At 37.8% G+C, this 13,999-nt stretch overlaps 1 protein-coding gene across 7 annotated transcripts in view; it reads right to left on the reverse strand.

Moving 5' to 3' along the window:
• Nucleotides 1-13,999, reverse strand: part of nphp4 (nephronophthisis 4) — a 186,277-nt gene that overhangs the window by 81,378 nt on the left and 90,900 nt on the right. For 6 of the 7 annotated variants that reach the window (XM_016681299.1, XM_007571219.2, XM_016681298.1 and 3 more), the window contains 2 exons: nt 13,335-13,387; nt 800-937 (listed from right to left, as the gene is read on the reverse strand). In XM_016681299.1, the coding sequence (XP_016536785.1) occupies nt 800-937; nt 13,335-13,387 (191 nt within the window). The remainder of the gene's footprint in view (nt 1-799; nt 938-13,334; nt 13,388-13,999) is intronic. The other variant, XM_016681301.1, reaches the window with a different exon arrangement.

Consider the following 13,999-nt stretch of genomic DNA (forward strand, 5'->3'; position numbering starts at 1 on the left):
AACAGTATATGAGCTGAGTGCATTAACAGTATGCCCTTCATTTCATCGAGCTTGTTAGAAATTGTAGTTTGTAACATCATTTTAAATGTGCATCATTAAGTTACCCTAGATCATTGAGAAATAAATCTATCGATGTCACAAAACTGGCTTGAATTTATAGATTAAAGTTGGACTAGATACAAGACAACATGTAGATTTATTAAACCCTGTACTAACAAAATAGCAAGGTAGCATTTACATAAAGATAAAAAAACAGATTACATAACTAATAATATTTATCTCGAATGCTGAAAACAGGAAGAGTGAGTAAATCTTGAGATCACGAGATTTGTGGCACAACTCTGTCAAAATCTGTGAAATGACAAATGCTCTTCATACAGTCCATCTAATCTTGAGCTATTTTACAACGAATAATGCATAAAACTTTCAGTCTCTCAAAACACAAAGACACAAGAGACATACTCTAAAATCTCACATAGTGTCCTATAAAATACATTGAATTTCCGGGTGTAATGTGACAAAATATGAAAAATGTCAAGGCGTGTGAAGACTCCAGCAAGGCTCTGTATGCTTGAACTCAATCACTCCCTCCATTGTCTTGAGGATATTCAAACCGTTTAGCATGTTTTGTGTAGAAATGTCAAACCTGTAAATGCTTGTCGTTGTTAAATGCTTGTGCGTTTCCTTTGGCATGTATGTGAAGTTTCGGTACAAGACCATGACTGCGTGTGTGTGTGTGTGTGTGTGTGTGTGTGTGTGTGTGTGTGTGTGTGTCAGGAAACGGGGGTGGAAATCTTACGACATGTGACAGCTGGTGGGCTGATGCCAATGGGGAAGGATGGAGCAGAGAAGGAAATGACTGTTGCCACGGTAACGCCGAGCTGGAGTGGCTGATGGTCGGGTAGCGTGAAGTAGCTGCCAGCTGAGACAGTGAGAGCTGCGGAGAAACAATGCAAACGACTTGCTGTTATTATTATGATTACCAACAACAGTGGTAAGAAATACACTTTGTGCCAGAGAGACACGTGCTGCCTCAGATCACAACAGCAGCCCATTACTCTTTAACACTTAGAATCCCATCAGACCCCCTCACCCCCTGCCTACACATCTACAAGCTTGTCTTTCCCAGCACAGCCAGGTTAAAACTGTTTTTCATCTCCCTTCTGATACTGAAGACATGTGAAAAAGAGAGCAGTTTTTTCTTTTTCTTTTTTTTTTTTCCAGTCACAACTTAAAGATTATGTAAAAGTGGCATCGGGAACACACCAATTACTACTAATGGGGGATGCTTCAAGCTTGATACAAAGCGAAAGAGCACCATTGCCTCTCTACTTGTATTCTCCGTGATTCATATTTGCTACTAATGGATCTTAATTGATTGCTTAAGTAGATGATTTTTAATTGTCATTGTTTTATCAGCATATTTCCTCTCCTCTGCTTCCAAGTGGTCAATGGTGCTGCAAATGCAAATGAACAACATTAAGTTTCTTATTTTGATGCTCTCTTTATGTATAAAGAGCAGGAGAGGTACTTCTAAACTAAGGCAAACAAGGACACTCCAAACTTTATTTTGAAAAGCAATTTTTTCCAACTTGCTGAGTGAATTTAAATGTTGACCATTTGATGTAATGATTGAAAAAACAGTATTTAATATAAAACACAATTCTGGAAAGAAGACCCACTCACAACAGTCAACAAAGTGATCAACCAGAAGGTAGGTGTATCAATACCTAAATCGACAAAAAAGAGAAGACTGAATGAAAGTAAATACAGAAATGCAAGCAAATCTTTAACCTCAAGAACATCAGGGCTAGATTGGACTTTATTAAAGAAAAACATCTAAAAAAAAACAACAGACATGGCAGAACATGCTTTGGACAAATAAAACTATGGTCAACATCTACCAAAATGATGGCAAGGAGTAGCATGGGGGAAGGAGTGGAACAGTTCATGATCCAAAGTAAACTATAACACCTCTAAAATATAGCAGAGGCAGTGACGTGGGCTTGAATGTGCATTGCTGCCATTGGCCCTGGGACACTAGTTTATTGACGATATGACTCTGGACAGAAGGAGCTGAATGAATCTTGAGGTGTTCAGAGATGTACTGTCTGCTTAAATCCAGCTAAATTAAGTCAAATTGACTGGGCGGAGTTTCAGGACTCAGACAGAAAATGACCCGAAACACACAGCCAAAGCAACCCAGGAGTTCATTGAAGCTAAGATGTAGAATATGCTTACAGAGCAAGTCAGTCACTTGATCTTAGTCCAAACAACTAAAAGCCACAGCAGTAAAAGCCTATAAGGGCATTAAGCAGAAGGAAATTCAATATCTAGTGACCTCCATAAGACCAAGACTTTAGGCTTTCATTTCCAGCAAAGGATTTTTAACCAAGTTCTAGAAATGATCATTTTATGTTGAATTATTTGATTTAAGTCAAATTACTTTTGAGCCCTTAAAACCAAGATGTTGAATATGAACACATGCTTTATTTCCTCATATTTTTAGACAAGTTTTTTGGTTTAACCCACAGGAAGAAAGCATAAACTCTGCTCTTCAGCTGCATCTGTTTGAGTATTTTACATTCATTGTGACGTTGATTAAAAGCAAAATTTAAAAGTCGTCGCTGACCTAATATTTATAGACTTGACAATACATGCCACCAAAATACTATTTTAAGCTTTGGATAAGGTAACTCTTACTAAATCAAAAATGACTAAGGAAAAAAGTTAAAGATAAAGTTAATGAACAAATATTTTGCTGAATTAACTTTCAAATAACACTGTATACCTGCAATGTTTCTTAGCTAATAGGAGGCAAACTATGAATTCTACATTTAAAACTCTTAAACCAATGCAGCACTGCATTCATTTACTGGTATATTTTAAATATGTACTGAAAAAAAACAAAAAAAAACACTGGGAATCACCGATTTTCTATCTAAATTTGCTTCTTAGCAAGTTTATAGGTCATTGTTTTATATTTTCCTAAGATGAATTATTGCACTGATCAGTCTGTCTGAAAAGCTTTGCTAAACTGATATGCCATCTATGGAGAAAATAGAATAGACAACAGAAACCGTAACCTTTGTATCAAAGGAATCCACTGTTTCTAAGGCTGAATTTACCATTTAACAAGGACAGCATCCAGAGCTGACAAGATGCTGCATCACAGCAAGAACATTTACAGCTTCCCCTAGCGGCCTAGTTAAAGGGAACACTTATTTTTATAACTTGTTGCTTAGCAATACGGCCATCGCTGACAACACAGAGAATGTTCTTATGGGCCACATTAGGTTTGACAGGAGTTCACACATCCTCTCCATTTCACATGGAGAGTGCTCCGGGTTTAAACAGACATTTAGCTCGCTTGCCTAACACCCATAATCAATACTGCTGCAAATAAAACATCAACAACTTCAACACCTTTTTACTGAAATCATCAGTGCAACCTGCAACCACACTTAGACATAAGTTGTCTGCAAATCAAGACGAGTGTTCTGACAGCACATTTGAAGGAAGCACAGAACCTGAGCTGCGGATAGTGGAAGCTGAGAACAGGTACGCTTTAAATAGAAAGGAATAACAAACCACAGCAGCGTGTGACTTTCAGAGCTGCGTTACTGACTCTGTGTTCAACTTCTCAGTGAGGTAATCAATGTAAGTGCTTCCTGTGTGCTACATTTTATTATATGGGATATTGATATTTACATATATTTTCCAGCCTAATAACAACAGATAGATCTAGGTAAAGATTACTGGTATTTTTTTTTTTTTTGTGGAATATGTCGAAATGCAATTATTACAAGAATAAGCTGAAAAACAAATAAAAATAAAAAGGTCCAAAGAGCCACTTGCGGCTCCTGAGCTGAAGGTTGCCGACCCTTGACCTAGTTCTACTGCTTTTGCACTATAATGTGTTTTACACATCATTCAGGAAATTGCTACGATCGTTAAGTTAAACGATGTAGAAAGTTGTGATGTAACTAAATGGAGTTTAATGCTTATGAATAAAGTTCTGAACTTTTTAAGATTTTATAATTTGAGGGATAATATTTTTACTTGGGCCCATGAACAGGAAAGGTTACATTTAGAGGCATAATAGGATGTGCTTATTTGTGGAAAAGTATGGTGAACTCATCGATATATCGATGGGTGACCCCATCAAGCTTTATGAGTCATGGATGTGCCCAAACAAGAAGCACAGATTTATCATCAGTGTCCACTACAGCTGTTAAGCTGGGTAAGTTAGACTGTAGAGGTAGCGCTATTAATGGATTCCAACCCATAAATATGTTTAACAATATAGCCTTCTATAGATTATGCTATAATCTATAGTATAGTAGATTATATATAGCTATAGAACTGGCACAGCAGACATCGATACAGACTGAGTGGAAAGAATAGATCACAACAAATGATATGTTGGAGGGCTTATTGTGCCTTTCTAAAGTATGAACAGCTGTGTTTATGTAGAGATTGAATAATTCACAGCTGGACTTTATTTTTTGATTAGGTGATTATTAATGCAGTTGGTTGCACTGGATTTTAATTTGAGACATTTAGATTTTTCATTAGTACCATATTGAATGAGTAACCAATTTTTTTTTAAAGCTTTTAAATTTGGTCCTAAAAAGCAGTACTTTTAGATACAAATGTCCTTTTAATAAAAAAAACAACACAGAGATTAATGTAAAGTTATGTTTTTATATTTTCCCATTCTGTATTTCATCTTATAAATGAACAAATATATATATAAAGATCTGTTTACATTCTCTTCTTATTTGGATAATAAATTTTTTATACCCATCATTTTAGGCACAAGATGTACAGGACTAAAACGGGCTGTTTTGGTCACCGAGATGATGGTCAAAGCATCCACACATTTCAAAATGCCAAAAGTGTGAAGGCCAGGGTAATGTCACAAGTCAGGCCCTGCAAGTACTGCTGAGCCAAAACCCATTTTACACACACATGCAAGTGAGTCACCGCGCTCTGCACATCGAGGGTGTGAAAGACAGAAGACAGACCAAGGATGAAAAGATCTCACACACACACACACACACACACACACACACGCATCCACACACATGGAGACATGAAGATCATATGAGGCCAAAAATATGAGCAGATGATCTGCTTGGCTGTCAGGGCACACAGGCTGAGCTCACAACTTTGGCAGTCAAACCTATGCCACAACTAAATGCCCCACTCAACCCATTCTCTTAGAGGCAGCGCTACCAAGCTGAGCCAATTTGGGTTTCTAACAAATTCTAAATGGTGCCAGTGGAAGCGTCCAGTTCTCTGGGTGAGCTTCTAAAATTGCACCGCTCAAGAAACACAAAGCTAAGCCCAAACATATTCATATCCCTGGCAGATTTAGGTTTAAAGTAATCTTTAATATTTCACTAAAATATTGATGGCTTAGATTGGCCCAGCCAGAATCCCAACTTGAGTCTGACTGAGAATAAAAATTGAGCTGACTCTATAATTAAGTTAATAAGGGGCAGAAATAAGTTTATAAGACTGGCAGAAGCCATCGTGATGTAAAGCTTGTTAAATATTAATACATTAAACACTTTGCTACTCAATTTTAAGCTCTCAAACTGAAACCCCCGTAACATAGTTGGGTGTAAATATGTCACCATTCACAACTCTCAGGCGCTAATTTAATGCTGTGCTTGGAAAATAAATGCTGATAGTTAAAAACAATTGCCAGAAAGGGACATTGAAGGAGCCACAAAGCCTTGGTAAAAATTTGTTTTTATTGTAAGTATGTATGAAAAATAATCTAATGGAGGGAAATACCATATGACAAAGGATTTCAGTAGAGCTGGGATCAAGTCATTGTTTTGCATATCACAAGTAAGTCTCAAGTCTTTCCACTCAACTCCAAAGTCAAAGCAAGTGTCACGTCTTAAACAAGTTATTTGACAAATTACAGAAATTAATCTGACTAATAATAGTTTGGAGATTCAAAAAGTATTTTAAAATGTTTGTTCAACCACCAGAACAACCAGCAAGAGGGACTGAACTTTAAGAATGTGTTAGTATTTTTCACAAGAAACACTACCAGTCGGTTTTTTAAACCAACTACAACATTACAAAACTGCTTTCACAGCATTACACGAGTAGCATCAGATTCTTTAAATGTCAAAGTTATTCATGCAACTGTATAGAAATAAAGCTTATATGACAAGTCATTATTATGATCACAGTGTTGCTATCCGTCAGCTTGGATGCTCCACATTTGTTTGTAGTTGAGGCTTAAAGCACTTAGTAATCACAGTAATCATTCAATCTAAATAAGGGAAGTACTGGAAAACCATCTATCTAGCCATCTGTGTGTCAATACAGTTTTGTATTTGCACACTAATACTTGGATTAGAAAGACTGGGAAAACTAGAACTACGAAATATTATGAAATTTTAACTATAGAAATGTGTAGGAATCGTACATAGGAGTTGAAAGACTACTTTTTTCCACATAAAAGATTGATTTTTCAAAGGTTCATTTTACACCTGAACATAAAAATTCAGTGCCTTCTGATAAGCTTCGGTTTAAAAACTATTTATACAAGAATTAGGCTACACCAGTTTGGGTTTTGCAGCTGGAGTTGAGAAAAAACAAAACTCAGCTGCGTCCACTGGGCAACCCACCTGTCACTCAGTGCGGTGCAACCCTCAACAGTGATTAATTTGACCAGGGCAGAAACATGTTTATTTTTGCACTAATGCTGGTCATTTTTCAACTTGGGGGACCAACGGGAGTTCTTAGGCTTTCTCCAGTGTCCATTTAAGAAACTGCAGTTTTTGGTATTTCCATATTGGTTTCATTTTTCACATGGGGAAGTTGTTGGTCAGCACTGGCACAGGACAGGACAGAGGACCCAAGGGGAGACCTGGCAGGCAGGAGGATTTGGGTTATTGATGATGAATAATTTGAGAGGAATGCAGGTACAACACACCGTAACAGAGGAAGAGCAACAAGAACGGGTTGAAATGCACAAGAAGTTCAAACCACTGTCAGGCACCCTGCGGAACATATTGGAAAAAGAGTTTCTCTCCAGGAAAAGTAGAAAAAAAATGTCACAGAGGCAGTATTTGGAGAGAATGTTAACCCCTAAGCTGAGACGCTTTCACAATTTGTTCTGAGTCCTCAAATGTTCCGGCTCTAGCACCATGACTTCCTCTGGGTCAGATGTTTTAATGAGCCACATCAGTGTTCATTTGCCTCTTTCCCGAACATCTGCATGGGAGGAAGAGAAAGAGCCCGTAGCATGAAATCAAGGTTTCAACAGGAGGTCTCAGAGATAGACATGCAAATAACAAGAAGGGTTTAAGCCAATCCAAAGAGGGAGTCCAAAACAAAACAACAAAAAACCACACACACAAAAGAAAAGAGTTTGGAGTTTGGAGACTAGTGGGGGTAGCTGTTTGTAAGAATGGGTAACAATTTCACATATGAGGAGAGAAGAACATTAGGAAAAGGCTGAAATGTAACAAAAATACATTAAAAGAGCAAACAAAGATGACAAAACTATATAAAAAAATTAGGTTTTAATAAATAACCACAGTAACCAAGATGACACCATCTTTATCACTGAGAAACAATGTGTTTTCCTACTTCATGAAATTCTTGGCGTCAAATTGTTTGTGTTCTCTTCCTGTTTTCTCACCCCCCACCGGTCTAGGCAGATGGCCGACCATCCTGAGTCTGGTTTTCCTTCAGACCTTCTCCTGTAAAAAAGGGAGTTTCCTACACTATCACCCACAGTGTATGCATCCACAGCATGGGGAGAATGGTGAAGTTCATGAAAGTCGAAAACGTTTATTCTTGCCAGCTATGCTTTACTAAAACCCATCGTCTTGAGTTAAACAAAATGAAAAAATAGAATCAACTTTAATTCATGTGAACTTGTTAGTTTACTAGTTTCATATTAAACATGATTTACATGAAAATCTAAATGTGCAGTTTTTAATAACTACAAATGAAACTCGTCGTCTCACCACTATATTTTCTGTTGGGTTTTTTTATGGCAAATCTTCAAATGTACTCTACAGCCATCAGCACCTTGTAGAAAGTAACCCTGGAAGAATAGGCATTAGTGGCAGCAAAAGAGTTAAAGTTTACCTTCCAGAGTTAAGATCAAGATCAAGAATCTGTGGTAAAACTAGAAAAATTATATTAGCAGATGTTTTCAATCTGAATGGATGTTATTTTACAATGAATGAGCAAACTGTCAGACTACATATGCTAATCTGGTAAAAATATAACTCAAAAGATTGGAACCAATGTACTTCTTTTATGAATTATTTTAATTTTTGAACATTTTTCTTGTTTATCACAATTATTCATGACTATCACTTGAAATCCCAATAAAAGATACCTGCGGCTGTAAGGTGACAAAATAAATTCAAGGTTCTTTAACAGAAAACCTTTCAAGCTAATGGGCCTTGTAAGATGTGAACATTGAAGAGAATCGGTTCCAAAAACACAAGTTTATAAAAACTTAAAAGTTTCCCTTCTATATTTATGAGGAAATTAGTGAAAGAGCTTCAAACATCAAAAGGCACAAAAACAATTTGAGCTTTGGCTCACAGAAGACTTTTGTCTTTATTCAGTTCAAATGGTTTTCTCTCATAAATTACAGTTTAGCTCCACGAATGAAATAGATCAGAAACTGTGAGATTCTAACTCCTTTACATGGGAGAATAAAGGCTGGAAAGCAAAGAGATTTTTATTCTGAACGTAGAAAAACAACCTGCTATTCATGTTTAGTTTACAAAAAAGGATGAAGTAGCACAACTAGTCTCTGTGAAGGAAAGGAGCTAAAATTAGGCGGCAGAGTCAGTGCCAGTTGCCAAACAAGCCCATGCCAAGTAACAAAGTAGAACACAGCTTCACCTTCAGCCCACTGACTACACGACCACCTGGGTCGGCAGAACATGAACGCGACCCTGAAGCCTGACTGCTGCCCAATGTGAGAACTCATGGGAGAAATAATCATCAACAGAGGCAAACAAACGCCGCCGCCATTCCAAATACAGCCTATAAATAACACAAAATCTTTAGCACCGTGGCAAATGGAGAGTGTCAAGGATCAATAATTTATGCAAGCAAGAAGAAAGTCATCAGGCTTCTACAATGCCAGCAAACAAGACAACGTGCATGGAGCTTGTTTAAAGAAGCGTATCAGCGGAGGATGGTGCAGATTAATCAACGTTTCGGATCCCTGTTGAAAAGGATGGGGGCAATGTTACAAAAGGGAAAATGTTTGTGCTGCTCTTCCCATGTCAGGGTTTTTGTAAAAGTGGGAAAAAATGCGGCCATGTCATGCTGAATTAGACAGCAGTGCGACTTCAGTGATCAACAGTTCAGCCTCACACAGTGTTTTTCTGTTTCGTTCATTTCTGGGAGGACCTGGATGGCCATCAGATAACTGTCCATGCTCTGGATATTAAGAAATGATAGAATTAATAATTGCTGTGTCACATCTTGACTTACCCAGAAATATATGAGCGTGGACTATGTTTGATGGGGCAAAAAAATCGCAACGTTTGTTGCATTTTCAGCTGGTACAGTTTGCTTTCACACTGCACAGAGACCTAGGTTTTTAGACGGACCAGAGTTCAATTTTTTGGTCCACATCAAGCTTGATTACGCATTCACACCTCCCAAAACAAGCCAGACCTTCTAGACAAACAAACTAGAGTTCAGATAAAGCTGGCTTTAATTGAATGCACCCTATGTCGAAAGCAGTCTGACATTTAAAACAGGCTGAATGCTGAAATGCTTGATGTCTCAAACATATGGTTATGGTGTTGTAGAACAATTACCGTCACACCTTTAATTCCAAACCACATTAGTATGGAGAGAGGATTCTGCAACAGCCTTCACTTTTATTTCAGCTTATCCTGAGGAAAATATGTTACTTTGGCAACAATATCATCTTTTTCTGAGAGATTGCAGTTTTGTCAACAGATTTTTTTCTACTTTTTGATTCCCATAAAAGAAATTTGAAGGATTAAAGGGTTACGTTAAAATACAATTCAATGAAACTGAAAAACAGCACAATCTTAAATGTGGTGAGAGCAGCATTTTAAATGGCACTCAAGGCCAATTTTTTCACCAGCGTACTTTTAACAGAAGGTTTGCTAACTCTTTGTAAGACTGGCTGCTAATGATGGTGTTTTTGAATTCAGCTTGCGATTATCCTGAAATTGTCAGAAGTGGTCCCTAATTTTTCTTCTTATGCTCCCCCCCACCCCCTCCAGCTATTTGTATTAACAGCTTATTAAATCGACTTATTCTCTTTTATGATGTTATATTTCTTTATTGAGGCAAGCCTAATTGCTTCTTTTGGGAAATAACAGCTGAACTCTAACCTCAAACCTTGAAAATGTGATGTACTGAAAAGGATCTTGTTAGCTGCAAAGGGAACGTTCAGGAATGTGATGAAAGACATAAAAGAAAAAAAGTAGTGAAAATAGTGTTTTTTTTTGTCTAATATAATTTGAGTCAGTACATTAGAATAAATCATTTGGGAATTGGGAATTAAGCTTAAAAATTTAGATCCTCTCGAGAGTGAAGAGTGTATTCAGTTAAGCACCTTTTCTTAACGTCCCCTAAGAACTGCCCAGAGTGACCACAGACGTCTGTTCTCGGCTGCTGGGAGCTGCTCACTTGTGGAATCCCACCGCCCTGGCAGCTTAATCAAATAAGGTCGATTTGTAGAGTTCAGGGGTGCAGCGCTGCTGTGGCTCGCAGCCCCCGCCGGTTAAATTTAAAATGAGTCGACAAACTGACCCACTTCTTGCCCAGGGAGCCGGCATTGAAACAGAGCTGATATCGTCCCTCCTTCGCTTGGACTCAACTGTGTTACTGTGTGCACGCCTGTGTCCTCAGCCTCATCCTCATAGAGAGAGCACCATTTATCACAACTCCCAGTCCCCATTGGCACTTCCACTCTGGCTGAAGGATGATGGCTACGCCCCGCAGCTCAGCTGAGCTCAGCCAGGACACACAATATACACAAATCAGCAACACATATGTTCGGCGCATATGGTTAGTGTAAAGTTCCTGCTCAGAACCGGATAGTAGAAGCCGTCTGAACTCGCACTCGATGTCGTGGAAGGATAATCACGGAACAATTAAATATATTACAAAGTTAGAGAGGGATTGATCAGTACTATATTAGCTGCCTGTGGGAAGCCTCTGACATAAACAGATGCTAATGTGACATTTAATCTGATTGGATGCAACTAGGCGTGATTATCATCATCAGTAGTCCCCCCCCTGCTTGCAAGGTTTCCGAGGTGATTCAAGTGTTCTGTGACTGACACAAACAGATCTTTTGTTGTCGTTCATCAGGAATGACATCTCCAACAGATATGCACCCACACACTTCTGTTATTTCCCTCTCTGCTATTGGCTGCTGAGTATTTCAGAAAAACTCTGCTGAATATTTTGACATCCACAATGTTCCCGGGTGCTCATACAGGTGAAGAAAAAANAAAAAAAAAAAAAAAAAAAAACAGAAATGTTTGTAAACAAGCCTGTTCTCAATTTTATCTCCTGCTTACAATGTTGGGAAACCCGGGACAGATAAGTCATTTATCTTGACATTTAGCAAAATTTATAGGTTTGACCTGCTATATTTGAGGACAAACAAGACAGTGTAAGTGTGTGTTAGCTGAGATTTATGATCCTTGTCTACACAACATGGGGAAAGAAAAAACAACACACAAAAAATTGTAGTCTTGCATAAAGACTGCTCAACGAGCTTCTGGCTCCAAACAGGAATCATTTTATAAGTCTTGGCTAAACCACATTGTTGAACAAGGAGACCTAGTGGTAGAGGTTTTTTTAAAACTCTGTCATAGATGCTATTTGAGCTGAAAACAGAAATACTGCAACTAATGAAAATGCCTTAAAACCTTTCTTAAGATATTTGATCAGTTCCTGCATTATTTCAGGTAGAAACTACAACTACATAGTTACAGTTAGCAATAAAAGGTCCTTGGTTAGGTTTAGATTATAAGCACAGTTATAATGACGGTCAAATAACTTACCTTCAGTTGTTAGAAAAGTGCTACACATATATCAAACATAACTTGATAGAAATTTGACTTCGCAATTTAACAGCTCCTGCTCTTTTCGAACACTCCACCTTCAGCACATCGTCCATGATGTCATCTACGACCATTCTTAAGAGCACCGGACTGAGATGTAGCTCAGCAAGTCTCATATGTATATGTTAAATAAAATACTTTCCCTTAGAAAGTACTTTCTAAGGGAAAATACAACTCACTTTTAATTTCCAACATAAAAGTGAGTTGTATGATTCAACCAGACCTTAAATACCATGTTCACCTCCAGATGTAACAAGTAATATTAGAAAAGGACTGCAGGAAGTCTGGGGAAATACTGGGTAATAAACGGCCAATGCAGGAGCCTCTGGATATTGTGGGCGACCTTCAAGCCTTCGGGTGCATCTTCATGAGAAACTGTCTTGCTTCTGTGATCAATACAGCCACATAGGCTCTGGAGTACCTTGAGCTCACGTGACTTAAGGTCAGCCAAGTTTGTTGGTGCCTCCAAAGCTCTACCCTGAATGTGTATTACAAAGAACCAATATATCAAATCAGAGAAGCTCCGGCTCTAATACACCAAGTCACATCAGTTGAACAATGAAACAATGGACATGTGGTTAAAGGACTCGCCAATTTAGTTTGTGGAAAACAAGCATTTGTTTCAAGGTGCTACCGCAACCAAGATCATATAAATCATACACATATCATTATGAGTGTGGCATTTGATTACAGATTCATCTGGTAACTCTTTTCCCAGTAGGTCTGTGGTTATTTCAAGAAGACATGGCCAGACATTTTGCTGTCTCACCAACTTTTGCGTCCAGGTATTTATATATAAGTGTATAGTACACCATAAAGGAGGACAATATCGCTTTAAAAAATTACTATGTTCTAAACTGAAAAAAAAATTGTAAATAATAAAACTAACTGGAAGTGTGGTTGTTTGTTTTTTTTGTTTTTTTGCACAACACTCATATTTTTATTTGTGAAAAAGAAAACCACAAGTAATTTTCCTTCCACTTCACAATCATACACTACTTGGTGTGTTTCTACCAAATAAAATTCCACTGAAATATAGAAAGATTTCTTGTTTTAACTTAATGAGTTTGAATACTCTTAAGGTACTGAATTTCTATTTTTAAAAATGTGCAAAAAGTTGGCATTCCAGATAGATGCTGTATATCATGTGACTCCATAGCACGCAACATCTGGATTGTAATGATTAAGAAGGTTTCTTACCCCGGGGCCTCGAGGGGATTCAGGAGGAGAGGTGGGAGTGATCTGTTTTCGACCTGAAAAACAAGCAAATTAATTAAAAATAATAATAATAAAATCAAATTTGCCAACTTCAATCCTAGAAAAGTGATGCTTTTCACATTGCATTCCTGCAGAGGTCTACATTTACAAGTCACCTGACAACACACCAGCTTCTTCAGTTCAGAGTTTAACAAGTTGAAATATTGGCGCTGTAATATCTTCTGCATGCTCTGAGTACATCGAAGGGGATTATTTTATAGTTTGGTTAAAGATTTAATGGAATATGAGCTAGTGAGAGGGAATCGAGGTTAACTGTAAAATGTCATCTTATATAAACTGCTTCTCTACTGATTGGATTTGAAGCAATCTGGCATCCAGAGGTATATGAATAAACCGTAACATTATGTACCGAATAACCCGGGCAAAGTAAATAACTCCACAGAACACTGGAATCCCTCACTATTTTCAAACATGACAAATCTATCCAATTTCACACAGATCAAGAGCCAGAGTCAGATTTAGACAGCTCGCCGAGTTTAAAGAGTAACAATGCTTCCTTGAGATTTTTTTTTTTTGGTAGGTAGCCATGGCAATGGTGAAATGAAAGGCGTTCCAGCATCTCCTTGTCCTCCTCTCCAACTCTGCCT

Source organism: Poecilia formosa, unplaced genomic scaffold (assembly GCF_000485575.1).
Source record: "Poecilia formosa unplaced genomic scaffold, Poecilia_formosa-5.1.2 Scaffold276, whole genome shotgun sequence".
Classification (NCBI taxonomy): domain Eukaryota; kingdom Metazoa; phylum Chordata; class Actinopteri; order Cyprinodontiformes; family Poeciliidae; genus Poecilia; species Poecilia formosa.